Source organism: Fistularia commersonii, chromosome 12, assembly GCF_037954325.1.
Source record: "Fistularia commersonii isolate RoL2024-O1a breed Wild chromosome 12, RoL_Fcom_v1.0, whole genome shotgun sequence".
Taxonomy (NCBI): domain Eukaryota; kingdom Metazoa; phylum Chordata; class Actinopteri; order Syngnathiformes; family Fistulariidae; genus Fistularia; species Fistularia commersonii.
The window spans coordinates 18,737,826-18,763,070 of record NC_141295.1 but is presented as its reverse complement, the minus strand read 5'-3'; the positions used below and the strand labels follow the sequence as shown (position 1 = coordinate 18,763,070).

Here is a 25,245-nt window from a genome sequence, read left to right as displayed (position 1 = left end):
TAGAACATTTTTATAGAGAAACGATACTATAGTTGCGGTGGCGAATGATGGAGGTGTGAACTAAAAACTCATTTTCGTGCCTCTTTAAGATGCGGCGCAGCCTTGGAAGCGAGAAGATCCCCCGGTTGGATTTCCACTGGAGTCTTAAATGTTCTCCCCGTGTCTCCGTCGGGTTCCTCCAGGTTCCTTCGTCAGTCCAAAAACCCTACAAGAGTTGTCTCTATGCCACATAAGCAGTAGATAATGAATGACTGACAGTGCAATGCTGTATTTCCAATCGCTTTCTTACTTGTTTTCAAGTGAAGCCGGGTTCATTCAAAGCCGTTTCTGTTTTTTCTCTCCGAGGTCTCGGCCATTTTCTGTCCATTTCCTTTCACCCTTAATTTAATATTAAGGAAAGGCAATGTTTTAAAATACCCAAGCCTTTATTTTATGGCTCTCGTTCCGGGAAGGAAAGAAAAACGAAAAAAAGACAGAACGAAAAAAAAAAAAAGTTGGCACTGATTTTATTGCAAACGCGCCTCGTCCGTAAGTCGCAGGCAGAGATTTCACGGAGATGTTCAGGGACTACATTCAGGATGGGTAAGCGGAGTGGTTCTGGTATTTGTTTTTTTTTTTTTTTGGATGAAAAAAAAAAAAAAAAGCAGGTAAACATCACAAGGTCCGTCACCACAAGTCTCGAGGGTCGTCGCGCCGTGGCGACAAATCACATCGTCACAGAGTCTGAACGCGCTCCCGGTTTAGTTTTCCCAACGCGAGGAGGAGGAGGAGGAGGAGGAGGAGGGGAATCAGTCAGTGTTTTTCTACCCTCGCAGATACACAACAGAGCAACGTTCTAGGAAGCAGCAAACGAGAAGCACCGCAGACGCAGTAAAAAGATGGAAAGCTATGATTTTAAAAATAACGTTATCGTGGCGGCGGAGGAGCGAGAGGGTTCCTCTGAGTGTGTGTGTGGGGGGGGGGGAGGGGGGGGACGTTCTTTAAAAACATTTTTTTTTCAAGTATCACTCGTTATTTAAAGCACCGCGTGAGGAGGTGCTTTTCTAGCTCTCAAAAACCATCTTTAGATCAGTAAAAGAGTAAAAAAATAATAATAAAATAAATATATAAACAAGGGAAGGCATCTCGCCGACCTTCCCGAAGCACGGTGTCATTCCCTAAGAACAGTTAGGGCTTTACAAAAGCGATAAGGAGGCACTGTCAGGAATTTGTCTGCTAATAAAAAGTGGTGTGTGTGTTTTGTGCAGTCATGTGACAGTTACTGGGCGCCGGGGGGCAGATAGTAGGGGTGGAAGAGTCTCTCGTGGGCGCAGATGTGCAGGGCGGCGTGCGTGTGCATCAGTAACCTTGGAAAGTGCGAGGTGAAGTAACTCACGAAGCCTTCGGGCAGCTCGCCCAGGGTCTGCTGCACCTCCGGAGGCAGCTCGTGGTAGTGGTGCTTCTGAAACGCGCAGATCGCAGGACGTCAGAAGGAAAAAAAGAAAGGGAGAAAAAGGTCAGAGCGGCTCCGGCGGCGTGAGAACCTCCTCGCCGGGGAACCTCACCTTGTTCCTCATGGCTCTCAGCAAGTCTCGCACTGAGTTGCCTTTGTACGTCCTGAAGCGCCTCAGGTCTGGAACACACACACACACACACCCCGGAGAAGGACATTTCAGAGCAGGGTTTACACCGGCGTGGGCTTCTTCTCCGCCGCCGCCGCATCCCACAGCGTACCTGACTGCAGCGGCACCGAGATGTGCATCCTCCAGTTGGTTCGGACCACCGCCCTCCCTGCAGTCTCCAGCTTCACCACGATGGGACTGTCTGCAGGCTCCTTCTCGATGCGGTCGCTCACATCCTACACACACACACACACACACACACACAAGACACGGGGGGAGTTGATTTAAAGATGACAGAATTCAATAAAAATGACATGCTTTCAATACGGTCCTTTCCGAACAAAATACACAGATAGTAGAAATACACACTCGCAAATAATCATCTTGAAGGCGAAATCGAAACCCTGCTTTCAATTTTGAGTCACGATAACAAGCGAGTGTCAAACAACACATTCATTCAGTCTCCATCCCTCTTCTCCTGCCTATCTGGGCTGTGATTGGGCGAGAGGTTCACCCTGGACCTGTGGGAGGAACCCCAGGCAGATGGAGAACATGGAGACTCCACGCAGACACCACTGTGGGAAGTAGAACCAGGGACCTTCTCGCCGCGAGGAGGAAGCGCTAACCGCTCCGGTCGGCTAAGACGAGGCCGACTCCACTCACTTGGAAGAAGAGAAGCTGCTTCTCTGGACTCCAGAAGAAGGGATGCTTGAGCACGCAGGCGGTGGACGGCCGCGACTCGGCCTCCACGCCGATCATCTTCTCGATCAGATCCAGCGCTCGGACGTCGTCTGTTTCCCAAAGAACGGCGAGAGATAAAACACGGCGTTTGGAGGACACGCCTGGGTGCCGTGCACTTCCAACGGACTTGACTTTGGACGGAATCGGCAGACGACAAAACCGAGCCCTCACCGTGGACGTTCTCCTTGAAGTGCGAGAGGGAGTATTCCCCCGACATGATGTTGATCTGCCTCCTCAGCGGGTCCCCGAACGGGTGCTGGCCTCTGCTGACCACGTAGTAGAACACGCAGCCCGCCGAGAAGACGTCCACCGCCGTGGTCTGAGGGGTCGAGGTCGACCGACACGGCGAGGTTATTCTTCTCCTCCCGGAGTTCCAGGTGCGTTCAATGCGAGCGTCTCCTACCGGTTTGTTTCCGGGCGTCTCCAGGAGGACCTCCGGAGCGATCCACCCGTCCGTTCCCGGGATTCCCGACTTTAAGGAGAAGCTGCTCCGACCGTCGGGGATCTTCTTGCAGAGTCCGAAGTCGGAGATGAGGGCCCGGACCTCGCCCAGCGCGCTGGGAGCCGAGAGGAGGATGTTCCTCGGCTTCAGGTCTCGATGGACTGCGCGAGCAGAGGAGGAGCAGAAAATGAGTGCGAAATGCAATTTGCGCGCGTGTGTGTGTGTGTGTGTGTGTGTGTGTGTGTGTGTCGGACCTATGTTGAGTGAGTGGAGGTGTGACAGGCCACACATGGTCTGTTCCAGCAACCTGATTGGATTCTGGTCAGGAAAAGCAGATGGATCCTCCACGTACTGCGGACACAGGAAACCATCCGTCAGTTTCACGGTCATGTAAATATTATTAAATAGGATTCCGGTCGCGTCTTTCGGTTTCCGGTACAAAACCTCTTCATTTTGTTTATGTCGCAGAAAAAAAATGAATAAAATAACCGGAGACGTCCTGAGGGTTTGCCAAGTGTTTACCGTTAACTATTGCAAATATAAAATGCACTGCTGAAGGTTATAAGAGACTATTTGCCAGAGATAATTCTTAGGGAACCATTTATAAAGCGTTTACATTTTTAAATGTGTATTTTGATTCATATAAGAACTGCATTTACCTGTATTTTGCAAATGAACCCCTCGTTTGGACAACCATTAACACCACAGCCCAAAAATTAATGCAATGCAAAAGGCAATGATGTACCCTATTTGCCGGACTATTGAGCGCAATTGAATATGAGGTAAAAATAACTAAATAAATCTATGTGTGTATATATATATATATATATATATATATAGGCCACAATATTTACACAGAAACTTTTTTTTACTTTTAATTAAATACATCCCGGTAAAATCCACAAATACGTACTGGAAATGCTTTTTTCTGAAGATGAAAAAGATGAATAATAACACAATCAATACATTTTCTATCCCCGCTTTGTCCCACTCCAGCTCACGGCTATCTTGGTCTTCCACCTGCGCACTAAAACCGTTAAAAATCCTCTTCTTGGATGTCGGAATTAAAACCGCCTCAGAATTTCACACTCATTTTATCGGTCCAATGTGATCAGGCTAAATATTTTGGCTTTTTAGCCCAAAAAAATCCATAAATTAGCTGCATCGTTGTTTAAGCTGCAGTGTTCAAAACGTGTGATAAAAGTAAAGAAATGATGGTAATATGACCATTTCTTTTTCCATCTTAATGTTATTAATATATTTAAATTCAACTACGTAGTCACCCGCCACTAATGCAATCATTTGAAAAGTTTACACTAATATTAATGGAAGCTTTGGTTTGTACATACCTAAATGAAAAAGCCCACTTCTCACTGTAGGAACATTTTGCAGTTTCTTGAACCTTTTTAGGAATGAGGCTGGGACCAGAGACCAGGGACCTCAGCTCCTAGAACCATCTTAGCTCCTACTCCGAGGCTTCTTACGGTTCCATATGAACTCAGGAAGCAGGAACTTACCAGATAATTCTTGGAGACTGCAGAGCACCGTTATTATGAAATACTGCGGTTGAAACAAGTGCGGCGTTAGCTAACGGCTAACAGGGTTCTACACATGGCGAAGCAGTGCAGGGAGAAGATAAGAACACTTCAATCATCTGATGGTCCATGGTTGTTATTCCTGCCATGCAGAACATGCAGGCATGTTGTCCTTGTCTTCTTCCTCTTCTTCAGCGGTTTGTTTTTGAGTGTGGAGCTTAAACCGGTTCCTACCGCGGTCCCTCATTGCTAAAACTAGCAGTTTTAGCAGAGAGGATGCTAGTTCCTGGAATCAAATCCAAGCTGGACAGATCTTGAAACTGCGTTCTCAGAACTTTTCTGTCCGGGAGCGACTTAAGTCAGCATACAGGTCGTAAACAGAGGAGGAAAGGCTTTGGGGTCCTCAAACACTGACCTGCTGCAGGGTGGCGGTGCACAGCTCGATGGCGATGTACGTGAAGAGGCGGTCCCTCTCTGTGCAGAAATATCTGATGACGTTGGGGTGTGTGTCGGACTCGCGCAGGAGCTGCACCTCGCGCTCCGCCACCTCGAAACACTCCGGGAGAATTCGCTTCACGGCGACCTGACGTCCATCAAATTTGCCCCTTCGTTGGAAAAGACATCGTTCGGACCGTTAACTCGGTTCCGTTTGATTCTCACACCCTTTTCCCGCGTTTTCCCACAAAATCTATTTTAGAAACCCTGCTTTAAACAGGTCGATAAATCGACCGGCCTCCATTCTGCACGGTGTCTGAATAACACAGCGCTGACTGACGAGTGTGTAACCAGATTGAAGGGAACCATCTTTGTGGGAGTGACATCCGTAAATGCAAAATTACCTGAAAACAAAAGTTCCCGCGGCGCCGTGTCCCAGCACGTCCGAGGGCTTGAAGCAGATTTTACCCACCAGCACTTCCTCGCCGTTCTCTTCTCGGGCGAGGAATTCAAAAGCACAACGGTATTAAACCTCGCTGGAAGCCGGGGAGGGAGCGATCAGTGTCGGCCGCGTCGGGACTTACCCGCTGCGGGTTGGTTGAGCGACGCGGTAGCGTTTCCGTCGACGTCGGAGGTTCGGCTGCTCTGAAGGTGAGGACCGGAGGCGTCAGCAGGCCTGGAGGCTGGACGCAGAGAACAAGGAGTCACGGTGGACTCATCACATGTTCACGTCAAACCTGCGGTTTTCGAACGCTCGGCCAGACGCCTCTCTGAAACGTGATCGGATCTCTTACCGCTGGTGGAGAGGGTAGAGTCCGAAGATCTTCGCGTGGATGCCTGCTCGGCGGTCCGCAGGAGACTGAGACGCAATTCCAGGGCCTGCTCCAGCTGCCGCCTGGTTTTCCGCTCCTGGGCCGCTCGCTGTCACGATTCAAAATAATGAGAATAAAGTTTGCGGGATACGAGAGAGCGACCTTTACAAATCCTACAATGGCGGGGAGGGGGGGGGGGGACTAGTTTACGCCGACAGACGACGTACACCAAAGGAACATTAAACCAGGACGGCGAAGATAAGCCGTTCAGGCGGCGCTGCTCGGGGAGAGCGGCGGGCTGCAACAGCAAACAGATAAAAGTGTCCTCGCAGAAATGCCTCGGAGAGCGTGAAAGGAATAAAGCACTTTAAGGAAAGTGTACACGTGCATAGTTAACTACGCGCCGTCCTGAGAATTCTAAAGCTGCTTTTGGAAAACGACGTTTCTTCGACTGCCAAGTTGAGGGCGAGGCAGAGACTCGGCCTCTGGGAAACCGGGGCGGACGCCGATGACGGATCTCGCCTCTTTATTATCTTCATCCATCCCTCAGAGCGAACACGCCAACCTGGACGGGGGGCCGGGCTGGACAAGATAAAGACGATGTGGCCAGTAAACCGGCATTTGCGACACTATTTCTCTGAGCAGAGCGGCCAAATCCGGGACTCGGACCTCTTCGTTACTAATTGTGCGATTTTAACCCGTGCAATTGTGCCGGAAATCAATTCGCATTCCAAAAAAACACAATTTTCTATCATTGTATTTATGGACGAGTTCATCATCTGAGGGATTGATTGGAGGAGGAGGCAACTGGACGAGGTTCTTCTCCTCGATGTCGTTCCAGAGGTTCTTCTTCTGGTGTGAAACCGCCGGGGTTGGTTGTCCAAACAAAAGTTGGTGTGTGTCAGTGTGTGTGTGTGTCAGTGTGTGAGAACCGAGGTGAGAAAACGTATCCGAGCTTATGTCTTCCTGAGTGGAGACATTGATCCGCCTGCCTTTTCTGGACCACGAATAGATGAAGCCGAGCTCTTCACACCTGCCGATAAATGACATTCTACAGCCCGCCGGGTTCAGACGCCAAGCGGACAGGTTTTCCTACGCAGGGCGTTATCCGAAATGCCACGTTAAAATACGCGTATGAGGCTTCCACCGTCATCTCCGGAGCAAAAAGGCTCGTCGTTTGATGTCGACGGCTTCGAAATAATCTCGTTGCTTTTCGCAGACGTAGGAGAGTCAGGGGTTTTATTTGGAGATTTGGGTTTTTCTCTCCTAATCACTCCAGAAATCAGGGAGTAGAATGTTTTTTTTTTTTTGTCCTGAAAAGTGAATAATATAAAAGGTGCTCGCTTCGATATAAACTTCACGTAGAAGTTTGTCTCCCATCACTAGTTAAACACTTGAAGCCCACTGAGCCAAATAAATCCAAGCACATGAAAGTATTTACTAAAACTCACAGACTTTTTAATTCTTCGACTGAGATTTAAAAATACCGGATGGGCCGAACGAGGCAGGAACGCGGAGGGAAGACGAGCGGCGGCTCACGGAGGCCGCAAGTCGACGTTCACGCATCACATCGACCGACGTGTCGAAAAGCGGAACGTCAAATACACGTCGCGGGTCGGCAAAAGACTCACGGCGGGATGGGTGAGGACAAAGACCAGGCATCCTCCCAGCAGCAGGGTCACAACGGCCAGCGTCAGGTGGTCCTGGATGATGTAGAGAGGCATCCTGGCGGCCCCCTTGTGACCCGACGCCCCCTCGTCCCCCCGTCCTACGCCGCCGCCGCGGATGCTGCCAGCGCCCGTCTGAAACTGAGTTTCGTCACAGTCACGACCGGCTCACTTTTTATCCGGGTTCTGTCACTCCAAAACAAACTTCTTGGGAGTTTGAAGGCAGGGGTTCTGGATGGTGACTCACGTAGCGCTGGTTGTAGAAGGGGGAAGGGGAAACTTGCGAGGCTGCGGGGCGAGGGGGGATGACCGTGTCACCGGAGCGCTGCAGGCTGACGGGGAAACCCCTCAGCATGGTGGTGTGAGCGACTGGAGGCGGCTCGTGATGACCTGCGACACAGAAGGTTCACACCGTGGAAGCCGAAAAAGCAGAATGCATTCGTCTTGTATTTTAGTTTGTAACTACACAATCCAGCGCCGATTTGGCTTCTGCATTAACCCAGATAGACGGCGGATTGACTTGGGTTTATTTGCTTGATTAAGATAATTACTACTATCCCATTAACGAACACCCAGTTGTGGGAGCGGCTGTGTAATCTCATTATATTGTGACTGTGAAGGGCCAAACTAATTAGTCATTAAATCGAGGCACGTACGTGATTATATTGTAATTACATATCCGTAATTGCTGTTAATTTTCATTTGACCCAGTTAAAATTGCATTCTCATGTCGGGATTCTATTTCTGCTTCTTGCATGACGCTGCAGGAAACCAACAGGAGACGTCTCGAAGCCGCAACATTTGCAGGAAAGGGTTAAATCTGATGTCTCCTTAAGATTATTTATTTGTATTCTCGCTTCGAGGCTCTTTGCAATTTCCGCCACGACCCTTTTCACCTCCAGATTTCCAAAAACGCGACTCGGATATCTGGATCTCTGCGCTGGAAGCGTCGCATTCCAAACGGTAAAAGTGATGTCATTTGTCCAGAGAAGTAGGTCGCCGGATATCTGAGACGTGCTTTGTGAACCCGCGTGTGCGTTATTTTGGTTTTTTTTTCCAATTACCGATGAGCAGCCAGTGGTTTTTGTGGGAGTGCGTGCTTCCGGCCGGGTAGCGCACATCAGTGGACGGCGTGATCTCGCACTCGCCTCCTTCGCGGACCGTCACTTCGGCCGTCATCGGCCCGTCGATGCGCGCCAGGGTCAGCCCTCGAGGCTGCGGGGATGAGGAACACCGACGGCAAATTTAATACCTTAACCCTGTTTCAGTCGGCGACACGTGAGCGTCGAGGAGCGATCTTGAAACTCACCACCAACGCCACCCCCTGGTGCACCAGGGAGGTGGAGGCATAGAGGTGGGTGTCCAGCTTACCGACGTAGAGCGTCGGCCTTGAACGGGAAAGAAGAAAACGCGTCAATGCCTCGACAGATTTTGGCCGGAAACAATAAACACAAGAAAAGCATGTGGTGATTTTCATCTTGAACAGCGGCTGCAGGAGACGACGCTTCGAACAGATGATTTGATGGATTTTTTTTTACCTTATCAAGTGAGTTAAGTGTGAACATGTGATAAAATGAGAGTCCTGAAATGCACCGGGGCGGGTTTGCAGACCCATCGTTTTGGTCTGGCATCAAAATGAGGATCACTGTACCGGATTTTTCAGTTAAAATCCTTACATTTTCTCAAAAATAGGCCATGCGCCTTATAATAAAAATGACCTATCTACCATAAAAATGCTAAACATAGATTTATTGATAAATATATTGAGAATTCTTCATATGTACAATATATGTTGGCATACCTTGCATAACTGCGTGAATCCATATTGTGCAATATAGCATTTTTTGCCATTAACTTGCACTGACTGGACTCAGCCAGGGATGTATAGTGCGGACAGAAGCTACTGCTAGCCAGCCTCCTGCACACTTCCAAATGCAAACAAAATGCCGCTCTATATTTCCCTTCATGGGTATAGCGAGGGAGAACCGGCAGATGAGGCAAACACACTTCGATAATGACGGTAAAAAAAGAAAAAATCCTCCTCCCACTACCTCTGAAAGTGGTTTTCGGCTTCTTACGTGGTCCAGCTCCCCCACTCATTTTAATAGCCTTTCTTAAGTTTAAAAGAAATAAATTGGAGGATAACTACAGTATTTTTGGCACTATAAGAGGCACTTAAAATCCTTCAATTTTCCCAAAAATCCGGTGCGGCTCATGAATGAATTCTTGTTGTGCTTACTGATCTCCAACCGATGTTAGGTGGCACACTGCGCTCAAACATCTGTCAAAATGTTTTAGTAGGACTTCGGTAAGCGACCGAGCCGCTCCGCTCGATCGATCGTCGGACCGTCTTAAAGTCTTGGTTGAATATGGCTTCCGACGTCAGACGATGTTAGATAACTAATCATGTAGTGCTGGAATACAACATTGTTCCAGCCTCACACCAACTTCAGGTTTATCACTGGCAAAGATAAACCAGAGAACAATATGTAACACGCTTACCTCCGCCACTTTTTGTAATAGCGGTACAAACTGTCTTTTAACAGAATATTACTTTACATTTGTGTGTTTGAGGACCCCAAACGCGGCACCTGTTAAGAGACATGCTTACAAAGCAGAATTCAAACTCGAGGCTATCAGTCACGCAGTAGATGATGGGAACAGAGCGGCCGAACGAGAATTCGACATTCATGAATCAACGGCACAGAAGTGGAGGAAGCGAGCAGGTGAGCTGCACCAAGTAAAGAAAACCAAGCAAGATGGCCAGTTAGAGGACAAAATTGAACAGTGGGTTATTGAACAAGTGAATGGCTTGAATAAAGCTCGACTAAACCGACTACACCGCTCAAAAAAATAAAGGGAACACTTAAAAAACACATCCTAGATCTAAATGAATGAAATATTCTTATGAAATACTTTGCTCTTTACACAGTTGAATGTGCTGACAACAAAATCACACCAAAATGATCAATGGAAATCAATTGTATCAACCCATGGAGGTCTGGATTAGGAATCACACTCAAAATGAAAGTGTAAAAACAAACTCCAGGCTGATCCAACTTTGATGTAATGTCCTTAAAACAAGTCCAAATGAATCTGTGTTGCTTCCTGAGTGGACACTATGATTTCACACAAGTGGGATTGACTTGGAGTTACATTGTGTTGTTCAAGTGTTCCCTTTATTTTTTTGAGCAGTATATTTTGTTTTACCAGGCGCCCCAGAACACGGTGCGCCTTATGTATGAAAATAGACCCGTTCATTGATATAGCGCCTTCTAATGCGGTGCGCCTTAAGGTCCGCAGAATACGGTATTCAGATGCCGATTCTCCAATATCAATATCTGATGATGTTTGCTCAGTTCTTTCAATCAAACACGTCTAATGGATTTGATGTGTGTGTGTGTGTGTGTAACTCTCTTACACCAGCTGTGTCTGTGCAATGGCTTGCTCCTTGACAAACTGATAGCTCCATTTCAAAGAGGAGTGAGCGTCGCCCTGGTTGGTGGCAGAGGAGAAGGTGAGAAAGCGCAGCGTCTCCATGGCGAGTGACAGATGAGGAGCGTGTCTCAGCGAGTCCCCGGAGTACAAATAGACTCCCACGACAGGGGAGCCGTAGTTCTGACTCCAGAGGACGTCACCTAGAATACAGAAACGCTGCTTCTTCACATGGCGGCGGTGGAGGTAAAGCGCGGTCGACGGCGACGTGAAGGCGACACGGCGCCCCCTACCTGACTCTCTGTCGACCGTGACGACGAGGCCGTCGCCGCTGGAGACGAGATGAGCCATCTCTGGAGGGGAAGCACCGAGGAAGGAGGAGTTAAAGACGGAGACGTTGGCGGTAAAGTTCCTTTGTTTTCAGTACAGATCTTCTGAGATTTTAGAATTTGATTCTTGCTCATTATTATGATCATGTCATATTTATACCCCTTCTCTCTCCCCAAACATTTCCTTTCTCTTTTACGTGAACCATTAATCATTTCCCTACATTTCTGGATTCAGAACTTGCAACAGACTTGTTACTATCGTAATTTCCAGACTATTGAGCGCACCTGAATATAAACCGCACCGGTTTAAATGACTAAATAAATCTATATGTACATATATGGACCGCACTTGTCTATTTATTAATTCCTCTTCCTTCAGCCACAGGGAATCTTCAAATCTTTGTACTTAAGACCTTAAAAGACTTTATAGCCTTGACTTTGACACTTTATAGTTTTATATGTATTTCTTATTCCACCTCCTTTATTTATTTTTATTTTTTTTACTGTTTATACAATTTCCTACTATTATTTATTATGTTATGTTTTACATGAAACTCTGGCACAACCATTTCCTTCGGAATAAATAAAGTTGTTCTTATTCTTATTATTCTTCTTATAAGCCGCAAGTGTCCACGATGTAACATGAGATATTTACAGAGAAACTCTTGTTTACTTTTGATGAAATACATCCTGGTAACGTCCACAAATACGAACAGGACATGCTTTTTTTCCGAGCGGTGCCTGCAACACGTGCGATGAAAAAGATTAATAACAGCACAGTCCATCCATTTTCTATCCCCGCTTTGTCCTACTCCAGCTGATGGCTATCTTGGTCATGCTCCTGCGTGTTAAAACCGTTAGTCGTCTTCTTTGGTGTATAGAATTTCACGGTCATTACATCGGTCCGATGAGGCTAAATGTTTCAGCGGCGTGAAGCTTGTTAGCCCAAAAAAAATCCATCAATTAGCCGCATCGTCGTTTAAGCCGCAGTGTTCAAAACGTGTGAAAAAAGTAGCAGCTTGTAGACTGGAAATTACGGTAGATCAGGTTGGACATCACTTTTTCCTCCCTGTGTGAGTTGATGGGATGATTGGGATCTGTGTGAAGTGTGTGTCAAACCCTGCTCCACAGATTCACGGGCAGAACGGGTTACAGAGGGTGTAGGATTTTTCATTATCCAAGACTGCACAACTAAAGAACCTGTCATTTGGTGTCAGTTAAAGGAATTGAAATAGGTGTGTGTGTGTGTGTGTGTCAAAGACATACTGTAGTCTTGTTTTTCATCATAATTTGGGGCGGAGTAGTCATTGTACGTAGCATTCCATCGCAGCTCCTGAGACTTGGTATCATACATGGTGACGACATATTCTGGAAGAGCAATGAGTCAACCTTAGATAAACAACTGTGTGTGTGTGTGTGTTCACTACACACACACACCGGGAATTGCCAGGAATTGAATCAGCAACCTCCCAACTGTTGGAACGCCTGTGCCAGTGTGTGTGTGTGTGTGTCCTGAAAATTGGCATACTTTTTAGGGGAAAATACAACAGAAATTACATTTACATTCAAAAGAGAAAAAATTGGTTAAAAATCAAAAATACATTGATGAAATTTCGATAATTATTCATGAATAATATTCATTTAAAAATTAAGAAACTGTAAGAATTATTTAATTCAACTGTTCTACGACTCATTATGCTGGAGAAAAAAATAACATGTAATTAATGTGTGTACCTTGACAGCTGCTTTTCCGTACCGAAATAGATGTAGAACGTAAACACGGAAGATGAGGCCTCTGAATCACGTCATTTTTCCCACAATGCCGAGCGCCTGTGTGTCGCATACCTGTGCGTCCGATGTAGAGCAGGGGTGTGTTGGGGCAAATTGATTCTGAAGACATGGTGGTCAAACTGGTTTGCTTCTCGCCTGTCTCAGGATCCACGACGAACCACACATCCTGCTTTTTACCTGCTCACACACACACACACACACACACAGGGAATCATTACACACTAACCATATGCAGTAGTAAGGAAACCTTCTTCTGTCTCACCTGTGTAGAGGATGCCGTCAGAGCTCCTGCAGGGAGCCGACTGAACCAGCTCAGGGATGGTGAAAGGAAGCTTCTGCGGACGAGACGACGGCAGGGTGGTCATGTGGAAACATAAACACCAATTGGCATGCACGCACACACACTTTCTCACCATCAGGCCTTCCTTATGCTTTCCGCCGAGGACATATAAACTGCCGTCGTTGGGATCAGGAAGAAAACTCGGTCTGGAGAAGTATATGCAGAAAAAAAAAAACATACCATGACGAAGAAGTGCTGCCAAGCTGTCGCTTACATTTTTGCCATGTCTGCTCGTCAGAGCTGCCAAGGGTTGGATGGGAGAAGAAAGACGGGCGCCAGAAGGTCAAGGTGCGGTTTGGTTGTTTTTGTCGGCAGCCGAGTCAGTCGTCACAAGTTCAGCCACAAAAAACGACCGCCACAAAACGCCTCGGTGACATCACTGCATCTACAAGCTTCCACAGGAACTAGGATCGGGCTGAACACAGTTCACTGAACATCTCCTTGAAGCTCCCTTCAGGGCCTGCAGACAATCACCTACCTCCATCTAACCCTCTCGTCTCACAACAACTAACCTCCTGTCCTCGTTCCCTCCATCCATAAACCTCCCCGCTGGTCTTCATCTAGACCTCATGCTAGAGGTCACCTCAGCGTCCCTCACCACCCCTCCTCTGGCCACGTCCGACCCAGAACATCTACCGTGTGCTGTCCCTCTGGTCCTCTAACATCTTCATCTCTGCTGCCTCCTGTCTTCTCCTTTCCACACCTGACACTTTTCTCCACCCCTTCTAACCTCCTCGCACATGTTTCTTCACCGCTCCTCCACACTCTCAGTGGACCGTAGATCAGTCCACCTTCATCACCTCCACTCCCGGGAGCCTCGCCGTTCCTCCTGGGTTCCTCTCATTCACACACCCGTTATCTGCCTTGTGGGATGATGTTTACAGCGAAGCTCAGAATCAGTATGTTACTCACTCTGACAGGTAGACTGGCACCTGAATGATGGGGTCTGGAAGGGGAACAATTTTGTGAATAACAGTTCTTAAGGAATAAAATTGAGACTCGGTAAAAATATCTACAGGTCTGAACCTTCTCTCAGGGTCCACTTGATGTCTCCGGTCTGTTTGGAGACGGCGTGCAGACTCCCATCCAGCGTGGAGATGAACAGGAGGGATTCTGGGAGGGTGACGGACGTGACCCGTCCCACCTGGTGGGCAGCGAGAGGAGAGACAGAGGAACTAGATGATCTTTACACCGGATCACCATTCACACACACTTGCATGGTTGCAGAGCGTGCACAGCTCATCGGTGGGGTTCAGTGTGTTGCAGGGACATGCAGACGGGACGAGCCGGGAACTGAACGGCCCAGCTTCGGATTGGAGGGATACCTGATCCGGCTAAGCCACGTGGATATCAGTCACAGCTTCACGTATCAGCCCATCTTACCTGTATGAGTGTGTGTGTGTGCAGGCAGGTGTGTGTGCTGCCTATGGTGGGCGTGTCTGCAGAGGGGTTGACACTGCTTTTACTACACTGAGTTCCTCGTTTAACAGGATATCCGTCTTCTGCCCTCCCTCCACCACCACCACCAACGTCCTTTCCGACACTGATCTGTATCCAAGAGACCATGTGTGTGTGTGTGTGAGAGAGAGTGTGTGTTTGCCAACGTGCGTGTGTGTGCATGACTTTACCACTCCCATGTTTACTTTCTAAGGGCTGGCAACACAGATAACACCCTTAAAGAGCATGATTAATTAAGTCTCTCTGTATAAATCTTTTTTATGAAACATGTAGATTTACACATATCTATATGTTTCTCCCCACTCTTCCACGCATGCGCACAAAGGGCTGCGCCCCGATCGATCGAGATAGTTGTAATAGTGTCAACAACTCCCCTCCGCCGCCCCCCCACCCAAAACCCGAAAATAGACGCGGAAAGCGCCGTCGGCTCCCAGTTGTTCCCTCGTAAAACATCCCCCAAGATAGAGGAAAGGAGGGGGTTAGAGCTCACCTGAATCAACCGGCCCTCCCACGACAGCAGGACGAGGGTCAACAGTAGCCGACCGAGAGCCCCCATGACCCCCCGGGAAGCCGTCTTCTTCCTGGGGCGAGCGGGAGGGCAATAAGCTAGCAGGCTAAAAAAACAGAGGTCGCACTATGTCCCCATTTCACGACCCGGGCGTTCGCGACCTGTCGGGAAGTGAGTCCCGGTTTGCCAAAAAACAAAACAATACAGATAAATTAATACTAAACGTCTAAGCTCCTGACTAAAACCATAGTAACAGGAGCGGGATCGACAGGGGGGAGAAGTTGTGACGGCGAGCAGGTGGGCGGGACCCGCCCGCCACTATATATTTGCGTTTTTTGAGTGACAGAAGATTGGACCAATGGGAGGGCGCGGTTGGGGTACAGGGGGCGGAGTCGTGGAAGTGACTGGAACACGTGGAGACAGACAGCAAGACTGTTGTGGACGCAACAAGAGCGACTCTTTGTGCAATAGAAAGTGGTGGAGAGCGTTATTATGGCAGGAATTCCCACCCCTAGCCTCACACACACACACACACACACACACGCTCACACACAATCGTTACATTTTACTCGTTTAGCAGTGTCCTACGTTCAAGTTACTTGAGTGAATAGGAGGGATGTGAGGTGAAAGACTGCAGTAAACAATGAAACAGCAACAATAACAGCTCAAGTGGTGACTTTTAGAGTTAAAATGTGGATTAAACAGACATGCAGTTCTTTTGTCTTAAGGTTGAAAGTTGTTGTTTTGTTCATGAGCTGTTTTCTTGATTCATTTAGATGGGAGTTTTCAAGGGAAAACAGGAACTCAAGGAAAATATAATGAAGAATAAATAATAGTGATGTCACAGTTAGTTAGTTAGTTAGTTAATCCTCTTCGTTCCAGGTGGTACATCAAGCCTCGACTATCTGCTTCCATCTGGTCCCGTCCTGTGCAGAATGTTGTGCTTTGCGCCATGTAAGGTTTGCCATCTTAATTTCCAGCATGACATTGCGACAGTTTGTTTTTCTGTACAAGTCCTCATTGGAGATCTTTTCGGGCCAAAAAAATGCAACATATCTTCCATGATGTCAAACTTGAAATAAGATTGAATGGAAAAATAAGTTACGTTCTCTTTAGCAAAAAAACACTTCGGTCCCAAAAATATTTTCAAACAGTGACGTGCCATATAGTACTGTAAAAAAGTGTATCCTCCACTTATTATAGAATTCATTTTTTACCTCTTCAATTAGATTTTTTTAATTAAACATTTAAATATCCAAGGCTTTCCTGAAGTACTTTTAATAATTTAATAGTTTTAAAAGTTTCAGTGCTCCTTCATTAGTAAAGAAAACCATTTAACTTTGACCGTATGCGATGTCAAGTTGGTGCTTATGCATAAGTACATGGCTTAAGACATTAATTTGCTATCTAGACCACTTTTCCTGCACTCACTGCGCTAGCCTGTGCACCACCACAGCATCCAAACTAAAAACAAACTACTTTTATAGTTTAAATTGGAATATCTTTGACGCATTTTGAAAGCCAAAGTGATTTTGGCAGGTAAATGCAATAATTATGTTGTATTTTATCTCAAAGCAGAGACGTTGCCGTGATTTCCCGGTTGGTCCAATTTTGTGGTATTATCTTTTCAGTGGCGTGTAATATGTACATATTTTCATTTTACACCGCACTTTTTCTTACGGTTAGATAAAATCGCACGTGGATCGGCAAAAGCACACGCATTCTGCAGTCGAGTATAAGCAGGGATTTGAGGGGAAAAAAATGCATCGGTAAACGTAGAAGTACTAATTCCAATGATGCGCAAGAAAAGCACAAGCACTAAAATGTATTCCTATTGTAAGAAAGTACTGTTTCTGGCACACGGTAAAAATATAGAATGAATCTCAGCTGAATTGTAATTAAAAGAAAGGCCTGATTTCAAAATCTTGAGAGTGAAAAGCAAATATATTTGCATTAAGTCAAGAGATATCAGATACCTGAAAATCTCTTGACTTAAATCAAGTAATCTACTTTAATACTTGGAAGACTGGGACGACACTAATAACCGCACAAACAAAATGCTTGAGAACAATTTATTCCCCTGCAGCCAGCCAGCAGCTGGCAGTCTTTTCCCAATCACGGAATAAAACGCGACTGAAAGTGCTTCATCACGGAGCGTTAGTAAGTAGCTTGTTAATGAGTGTGTTTCGGAAATTAAAAAGACGACCGAAACGAGGATGAGTGGAATGGGAACAACCCCGGCAGGCACTTCTGACTCCTGAGGTACGCGCGGACAAATGAAAGAGCATCGTAGACTTTGTCTTTAAAAGGCAGAGGTGAGGAGGTGTGGGTTCTACACACGGTGCAGCGCCCAGGCCTTTGGTTCAGTGTGGTCTACAGGTGGAGAACGCTGTCCGGCTTGGGGTAGCCGAACAGCTCAAAGTCTGGTTGGTAGAGCTTGTACAGTTCTCTCCTCGTCGAAACGGGGATCTGCGCAAACCAGTCCGGTTCCCAGCTGGCCGCCGTGCGGTTTTGGGGCCCCGAAGGGAAGTGGACCAGCTGGTCCACCTGCAGGAGCTTCAGCAGCCGATCGGCGTCCGTTTCCAGGGTTTCCAGACGCCCGACGAAGTCGTACTTCACCTGGCACGGGTGGCACAGACGATAAATCTGAAATATAAAAAAGGAGATTGACTGTTGGAAAATGGCACGTACCTTAATTTCCGGAAAATTAAAAATAACGAAATAAATCTATGTGTACATATATAGGCCGCGCTTGTTTATAAGCCACAGGTGTCCATGTTGTAACGGGATATTTACGAACACATTTTTAACTTTTAATTAAATACATACTAGTACTGGAAATGCTATTTTCTTAACAGTGACTGTAACACGGCTGAAGAAAAAGATGAATAGTAAATAACACAAAGAAAAGTGCATCCATCCATCCATTTTCTATCCCTGCTTTGTCCTCCTCCAGCTCACGTGAAGCAGCTTTATTTCCTTCTCTGACAGCCGGGTCCATCGCCTTTAAGTCAAAAGCTGCATCGTAAGCATTTCTTAGTGTGTTTTCTATAACGAGGGTGTGTGCATGAAGCGCAATCTCATTGGTCCGATGTGACGAGGCTAAATGAAGCTCGTTAGCCCCCAAAAAATCCATGAATTAGCCGCATCGTTGTTTAAGCCGCAGCGCTCAAAACGTTCAAAAAAGTAGCGGCTTATAATCTGGATATTACAGTACTGAATGTGTGTGTTCACCCCTGACAATCATATCACACACACACGCCGGTGTTTTGCAGTCTACTGCACCCAGTGGGCTCCTTATTACTGGTTTGTGTGTTTCAGCGGCCGATCTCGAAGGCGCCCTTTCAAATGAGATTTTTAACACAGCCATTAAAACCCTCTGTCGACGGGCCGTCCTTGTTCTCCTCTTATTCGTCATATAATTCGTCTTTTCGTGCGATTCATCTTCCGTCGCAGCCTTGACTCAGGTGAACCTAACTTAACTTCTTCTGCTTTCCAACGATCCACATATTCGTGAGTTCACGATTAAAGTGTTTTACATCATGTGTACAGCGTGGAAACGTGTTTCCCTGTGCAATGAAATTCTTACTTCGCTGCCCGCGGTGCGTTTCGATCGTGGACGAGCTCGAGACCAATCGGGCGTTTACTCTTTGTCACTTTGTCAATTTGTGCATTCAGCGCTGCACTTGACCGCGAACATCTCAATTTGCGACACGTTTACTTTGCCTACGCACAATAGCTGTTGCCTTTTTGTATAATAGTGGTGAAACTGGTCAAACAGCTATGAATAATTCACCATCTGTCTGCACAAGCTTATGCACTTGCTGTTTTATATCCACAGTAATCTACTTCTTGTCGTGGCAACTGGACTTGAAGACGATTTCACCCCATCATCCGAGAAGCTTCTCCGGTTCTAATGACCTGTGGAACTAAAGAAGCCTCTCGGATGGGGGGTGAAACGTCATCAGGTGAAGACCTTTATTCGGACAGCGACTCAGGTGAGCCGCCAATGTTTCCCGAGGAAAGGCGCCCCTGTCAGACGGTACCTGCTGCCAGTGTTCGTTGAAGCTGCTCTCTCTCTCCGTCTCCGGATCCAGCAGGTACGTGATGAACTGCTGAAAGGTGGGTTTGATGTCCGCGGCGAAGGCCTCGGCCGCCGTCTCCGGCAACGACACAGACAGGTTACCATAGCGACGCAGGATGACCGAACCAAATTTGCGGTAGAAGTCCTCGTTGGGCCTGGAGATCGCAAACGGATAATGTTTAATGAATTAATTATCAAACGAAATGAATTTGAAATTGTCGATTCATTTCTTAACACGCACACGCACCTTCCAAATTTGTTCCTGAAGGCAGAGATGAGACGTACGAAAGGGTCTCGCACGAACAGAAACTTGGTGTAATGCTGGAGTTTGAGTGCCATCAGGTGGCGGGACAGGGAACCATAATGCCGCCAAAACCTGGTGCGCAGACAAAACAAACACACACACATCCAGAAAAAACAGACGTCATCCGTGAAGCATTGTGTTACGCTGCCGCATCCGATCCAAATATCGTAGCTCTTTGGTTCGGAACCGTGACTGAGTGTGTGTGAACGGCGAGCGGAGCGAGATGAGAAGTGTGTTTAGCGAAACGCCGCAGCCCGCGGCCACATCCAAACACGGAAAGAAAGATCGTCCTGTGCTGCGGCGGCGGCGGCGGCGGGGCCCCGCCTGCCGTTTCCACTCTCCTCTTCCAAGTGTCAAGTCGGTAAATAACTCTTTTCACCTCGAGGCAAGTTTGCCCAGCGCGTAGTGTCGGTACACCTCGAAATCCCCGTGCAAGGGCTAAAAGATGACGGGCGCTTTGTGAAGGATGGCCGTGTTTCTTGTCACGGAGACGCGATAAGGACAGACCGTCCTCAGGTACCGAGGATTTAATATCACCTGTTGCAGAGAGGGCAAGAACGCTCACGTAAATTGCTGTTTTCAAATCTTAGTAGTTTTAAGGAGACGGGGAAAAAAAACAAACGTCCTCACGCCGAAGGAGAGTGGGGTCAAGGAAAATAAATATAGAAGATTGTCTGAGTGGATGAGGCAAGTGGCAGAGATAACGGTGCAAAGAGAGCCTGAAGTGTTTGCTGCCAGGTGTAAGTGGCTCCTTGAGGCGTGATAAAATATACATATTCACCGTTAAGCATTTATCAGCACGCCGATTTGGCTTCGAGGCATTACAAGCCGAGGCGGACCCTTTTCCACCGGGAGTGTACGGGCGATATTTTGAGGAACATCTAGATGTTCGCTATAAACAAAATGTCTAAGTCGGTCCGAACCTGGACAAATGTTTGCTCTGGGCTCTCAGTCATTATGCTGTTCCAACAAACAGGAGATCCATCTTCCTGAGACGACCGAATAAATCTCCCTGTTGTTTTTCCAAACTGATTTTGGTTACCTGGTTACAAGTTAAGGAGGGAATTACCGAGCAAATATAGTGATTTTAAAGTCTTTTATGCGTCCTATATATTTCTTAGAATTAAGGGAGCCACTACTGTAAGCTTCGACTTGTAACCCCTTGGTTTTCTACACCAAAATAAACATTCTGACTTGAAGGAAACCCGTTTTTATATACTTTTGTGTGTGTCTTCCGGTCGTACTTTGCAAACGTGAGGTGGATGGTGGAGTTGTGCACGAGCTCCGGTGGCACAGCCTCGGGTTCCGTGTACGGTTTCCCCGAGGAGGGCGAGACCAGGGACTGGGACAGAACCACCATCACTTTCTTCCAGTTTGTGCACGCCACCTGGAGGGAAGAGCATGGCGTGATGTGAGGTGAGTGGGGGGGGGATGCTTGGAAAAAATACAGAAAAATCCCCTCCAAAAATTTGCAAATACTTGAAAATAAAACACTACGTTATAGAAAAATTACACTAAAATTAGCTGCAGCATCAGTATTGGTAGTAAAGCAAATAAATATACTGCTCAAAAAAATAAAGGGAACACTTGAACAACACAATGTAACTCCAAGTCAATCACACTTGTGTGAAATCATAGTGTCCACTCAGGAAGCAACACAGATTCATTTTGACTTGTTTTAAGGACATTACATCAAAGTTGGATCAGCCTGGAGTTTGTTTTTACACTTTAATGTTGAGTGTGATTCCTAATCCAGACCTCCATGGGTTGATACAATTGATTTCCATTGATTATTTTTGTGTGATTTTGTTGTCAGCACATTCAACTGTGTAAAGAACAAAGTATTTCATAAGAATATTTCATTCATTTAGATCTAGGATGTGTTTTTTAAGTGTTCCCTTTATTTTTTTGAGCAGTGTATATGAAATAAGCGAACAGTAACAATGTTTTTTTTTTGTTTTTTTTTCCATATCTTTGACTGAATAAAGTCCGCTTTATTTTATCTATCCCTCTGGAATGACTGGATTTCCCGTGTTGTACCTTGGGGACGTAGCAGTAGATAATCTGGTGTTTATCGTCCACTATCAGATGATCCAGTTCCCGGTTGGGAATCTGCTCGAATGCTCGAGTCCTTCCGGGAAATTCCAAAGAGACCTTCCCGGAGCACACGTCCGCGATCCTCTGCTTCCTCTCTTTCTGTTCATCGTGACGAATCTTCTCTTCCTCGCCGGCTTCCTCTCTCTTTTTCTCTTTTATTTCCTCTCCTTTGTTTTCCTGGGGGGCGGTGGTTGCGCGGGATCCGGCGGTGGGGGCCGGGGCGCTGGCCGTCTTCCGGGCTTCGCTGGTGGACGGGTGGAGCGAGGGGCCGGCGGTGGTTCGGGGGCAGCAGCCGGGCGGCGGCGAGTCGCGTTTGGGTTCCTGCACCGGGTAGAGCTTGAATCCCCCCACGTCGTCCCAGTAGACGATGATCAGCAGGATCATGAGCAAAGACCCCAGGAGGAAAGCCACCCGCAGGGCGCGCCATGTTCTCATGGTGAAACCAGAAGAGCGGAAATTGTTGAGACCGAGAGGAAGAAGTTATCTCGGCTCCATTGTGGGTGTCGATCACGGAAGAAGGCACATCCTGCGTGACCGACGCAACTGTGAAAAAGCAGAGGATGTGATTTTCGTGGGGGTTCTCCATTTTAGACGACATATCCGAAAGCGCAGAGAGACCGAAGTGGATGTCAGGATCCACACTGCTCCGTATTCGCTTCTCCTTTGTTTGTAACTTCACATTAACTACCATTTTATGTGACCATCATCACGTCCTCCAGCTAAAATGACTTTACACCATGAGTTGCAAGACTACAGAGGGTCTTTTTGCTTTTAAACAGAAATTTTAATACACGCACAGAAAATGAAATTTGTGCCATTTGATCGCACAAAGTGGATTTGTTAGAAAAACCACGGCTTGGATGAGGACACACAAAAAGAGTTTATTTGTTTTCCAGCAGACAGAATGTTGTGCTGCGAGCGCATCTGAATATGACTATTATATACGGTAATAAAAACGAGACTGAATTAATGTGTGTGACTTGCAAATTAACCCCAGACTCGTGAAAACAAGTAGAGCAGTGAGTACTTTTCCTCTTCCCGTGCTTTAAATGAGGCCCGTTGAAGCTCGGCAAACATTTGTCCAGTAAAAAAGAAGCGGGGAGTGAATGTGTCTCTAACTGGCCGCCGGTGACCTCAAATATACCCCGGGCTCTCAGTTTAACCCCCCCGACTGACAAAGTCGTAGCAACAAAAAGACAATCCTCCCACATTCATTCAATTACCATCCACGGCACTTAATTATTTGTTGTGCAACAGTATGAAAACGAATATCTGCAAGATTTCCCAGGGAAAACTGATTCTCCGTCGTCGGTTTAGAGTGAATAAAAGGTGAAATCTCTACATTCCAAGCTGATCTACTGTTTTCTTTGATTCTCTACATTGCGGTTGCCTTTGGCGAAGCAACATTTCTTCACTAATTTAAAAATAAAACACACGGGAGTTCCGAAATGTGCAACCCTGCACGACGGCCCGGTTCAAAATAGATCATAATGACGTGTTTCCGCTTCACATTTAAACGGGAACTTGAGGTTTAAATGCATTTTTCATGGCGGAATTGCTGCCATCACCGTAAGATAAGAAAACCTCAGTTGAGTTTACCATTGTTTTGCTTTTCTATTAATCTTATTTTTAGGAATCTTGGTTTTGAGGAGAGAGGGAAAAAGAGTGGGGTCTTGCAGGTGAATGGGAACTTGAGGTTTGAATACATTTTCTCATGGCAGAATTGCTGCCATCACCTTAAGATAAGATAAGATAAGATAAGATAAGATAAGATAAGATAACATAAGATAAGATAAGATAACATAAGATAACATAAGATAAGAAAACCTCAGTCGGGTTTACTATTGTTTTGCTTTTCTATTAATCTTATTTTGAGGAATATTGGTTTTGAGGAGAGAGGATAAAGAGTGGGGTCTTGCAGGTGAATGGGAACTTGAGGTTTAAATGCATTTTTCGTGGTGGAATTACTGCCATCACCTTAAGATAAGATGAGATAAGATAACCTCAGTCGGGTTTACTATTGTTTTGCTTTTCTGTCAATCTAGTTTTTGAGGAATATCGGTTTTGAGGAGAAAGGGAAAACGAGTGGGGTCTTGCAGGTGGATTTGAAAGAATATCCTCTTTTTTAAAAGTTTTTTGTGGCTGCATTCAGCATGTGTTTGGGGGTGGGGAGGGTCGTGGGAAATCTCGGGGTCCACTCAACTGTCACGGTGATGTGAACAAACGGAGGGGGGAGAAAGTGGGAGAGTGGGGGGGCTGCAGAAGAATCCACACCACCCCCACTGTCCCGCAAAAACATCTGCTGCGGATCTGGAAAAAGTGACGCCTCCTGGAACCTCCTCGGGTGTTTCCTTCCAGACAGCTTCCCCCACGAAGTGTGTCTGCTTCCCCCTCGGGAAGGGGGAAGCCGCCACATCCACGCGAGTCTTTTGCGCATGCGCACTGAGATAAAGGAATAGCTAACGCTCCCCGGTAGATGGGGGGGGGGACGCTAGCAAGTGTCCCCGGGAGAAGGGGGGTGTTCCGCCCCGGTGTTAGCGTCTGTTTCGGGGATGAATATCCGTGACGGGGCCATCGTCTCGTCCCCGGTACACGAATGACATATCTAAGTTAAAATGTGTCCTTTCACACGTCTTTTTCTTTCCAAAACGATATTTAAAAAACGTGTCCTCCAAGCAACCCCCCCCCCTCTTCTCCTCTCCCCCCCGGTTTCCCATCCTAAAAGCCCGGTTGTATTCCCCCGGCAGCATCACGACTAAAAAGAAAAAAAAAAAACGTTCGGCTTTTCAAGTGACGGATTCAAAAAGGTACACGAGAAGTGCTAAGTTCGTCGTGACTCACCCGGCGGACGAGCTCCATGGTCCCCGCTCTTTTGTCGCCGGGCTGCCGCTGTCTCGGTCGGCGGGCGGTGATGAGACCGGAGGGGGACCGAAGCGGGCTACGCTCGGCGCGGCGGAGCGCACATCTCGCGATATTTCGGGATCCCGGCCAGACACCGCTTTTTACGTGGTTCTTCCTTCCCTGTATGGAGGACACGCACACTGTGAGGACACACACTTTCACACACACGCGGCGGACAAATTTAGCCCTGAAACACTAAACCCGCCCACGCCCATGATACCAGACGGTTTCCCAACGTGAGGTGCGCGGATCCCAGTGCGGCCGCTCAAAGTGGTTCATGTAGATCAGGGTGTCAAACTCATTTGTCAACACATACTGCCTAGCTAAGGGGTCTGCAACCCTTAACACCCGGTTTCCTCAGAAAGAAAACACTGGGAGCCACAAGTACTTTTTGACAGCTAAAATAAAGGTACCACTGTATATATTGCTTTTTATTACCTTAACACTTTGTACGAACAAGTGTGTCGTGTGTTGCTTCTGAAATGCACAAAGTATTACGGAGAAAATTACATTTTATTTATGTAATGAACCCATTTTGAGCAATGAGGTTTCAGAGCGTGTAGCAGAGCCTTGACCTGAGTTTCAAAAATAAATCGGGAAAAAATCACCGTCAGTAAACAATAAAAAATAAATATTTGCAAAATATCTTCATAAATATTCATTTACCTGGTTTATGGGACTTCTGCTCCTGAACTTCTGCGCACAGCATCTGCAAATCGGGACTTTAGCGGCTGGCGGTTATACTGGCTTCTGCAAGTGTGACGT

At 46.9% G+C, this 25,245-nt stretch overlaps 2 protein-coding genes across 5 annotated transcripts; both read right to left on the bottom strand.

Annotated features, from left to right (window-relative positions):
- Nucleotides 1-489: 489 nt before the first annotated feature.
- ern2 (endoplasmic reticulum to nucleus signaling 2) lies at nucleotides 490-15,374 on the bottom strand. 4 transcript variants are annotated; one of them, XM_086157561.1, is made up of 24 exons: nucleotides 15,077-15,374; nucleotides 14,155-14,272; nucleotides 14,041-14,074; nucleotides 13,202-13,274; nucleotides 13,051-13,123; nucleotides 12,843-12,965; nucleotides 12,264-12,365; nucleotides 10,962-11,021; nucleotides 10,655-10,871; nucleotides 8,543-8,621; nucleotides 8,298-8,448; nucleotides 7,481-7,623; nucleotides 7,198-7,374; nucleotides 5,549-5,675; nucleotides 5,339-5,437; nucleotides 5,159-5,246; nucleotides 4,735-4,924; nucleotides 3,039-3,135; nucleotides 2,746-2,945; nucleotides 2,514-2,661; nucleotides 2,265-2,392; nucleotides 1,714-1,837; nucleotides 1,545-1,612; nucleotides 490-1,441 (listed from the first exon to the last, which is right to left on the bottom strand). In XM_086157561.1, the coding sequence occupies exons 1-24, from the start codon at nucleotides 15,140-15,142 to the stop codon at nucleotides 1,259-1,261; spliced, it is 2,868 nt and encodes a 955-aa protein (XP_086013687.1). In that variant the 5' UTR covers nucleotides 15,143-15,374; the 3' UTR covers nucleotides 490-1,258. The 4 variants fall into 4 exon arrangements, with proteins under 4 accessions (XP_086013687.1, XP_086013685.1, XP_086013686.1 ...); XM_086157559.1 differs by having other exon boundaries at nucleotides 2,514-2,945; XM_086157560.1 differs by having other exon boundaries at nucleotides 2,514-2,945; nucleotides 13,051-13,120.
- A 1,778-nt stretch (nucleotides 15,375-17,152) lies between these two features.
- Nucleotides 17,153-24,650, bottom strand: LOC147229072 (carbohydrate sulfotransferase 12-like). The gene is made up of 6 exons (XM_086157558.1): nucleotides 24,421-24,650; nucleotides 21,523-22,122; nucleotides 20,727-20,869; nucleotides 19,426-19,554; nucleotides 19,141-19,333; nucleotides 17,153-17,740 (listed from the first exon to the last, which is right to left on the bottom strand). Exons 2-6 carry the CDS (start codon nucleotides 22,012-22,014, stop codon nucleotides 17,468-17,470), a joined length of 1,230 nt encoding a protein of 409 aa, XP_086013684.1. The 5' UTR covers nucleotides 22,015-22,122; nucleotides 24,421-24,650; the 3' UTR covers nucleotides 17,153-17,467.
- Nucleotides 24,651-25,245: the final 595 nt, after the last annotated feature.

Excerpts from the sequence above, each read along its gene's own strand:
- ern2 (XM_086157559.1), bottom strand. The coding sequence starts at position 15,142 with ATGGGGGCTCTCGGTCGGCTACTGTTGACCCTCGTCCTGCTGTCGTGG. Across the intron at positions 8,622-10,654 it reads ATTGCACAGACACAGCTGGT|GCCGACGCTCTACGTCGGTA; the intron begins GTAAGAGAGTTA and ends TTCCCGTTCAAG. Across the intron at positions 4,925-5,158 it reads GCGGGAACTTTTGTTTTCAG|GGGCAAATTTGATGGACGTC; the intron begins GTAATTTTGCAT and ends TTTCCAACGAAG.
- LOC147229072 (XM_086157558.1), bottom strand. The coding sequence starts at position 22,014 with ATGAGAACATGGCGCGCCCTGCGGGTGGCTTTCCTCCTGGGGTCTTTG. Across the intron at positions 20,870-21,522 it reads TCTACTGCTACGTCCCCAAG|GTGGCGTGCACAAACTGGAA; the intron begins GTACAACACGGG and ends TCTTCCCTCCAG. Across the intron at positions 17,741-19,140 it reads TCAACGAACACTGGCAGCAG|ATTTATCGTCTGTGCCACCC; the intron begins GTACCGTCTGAC and ends TTTATATTTCAG.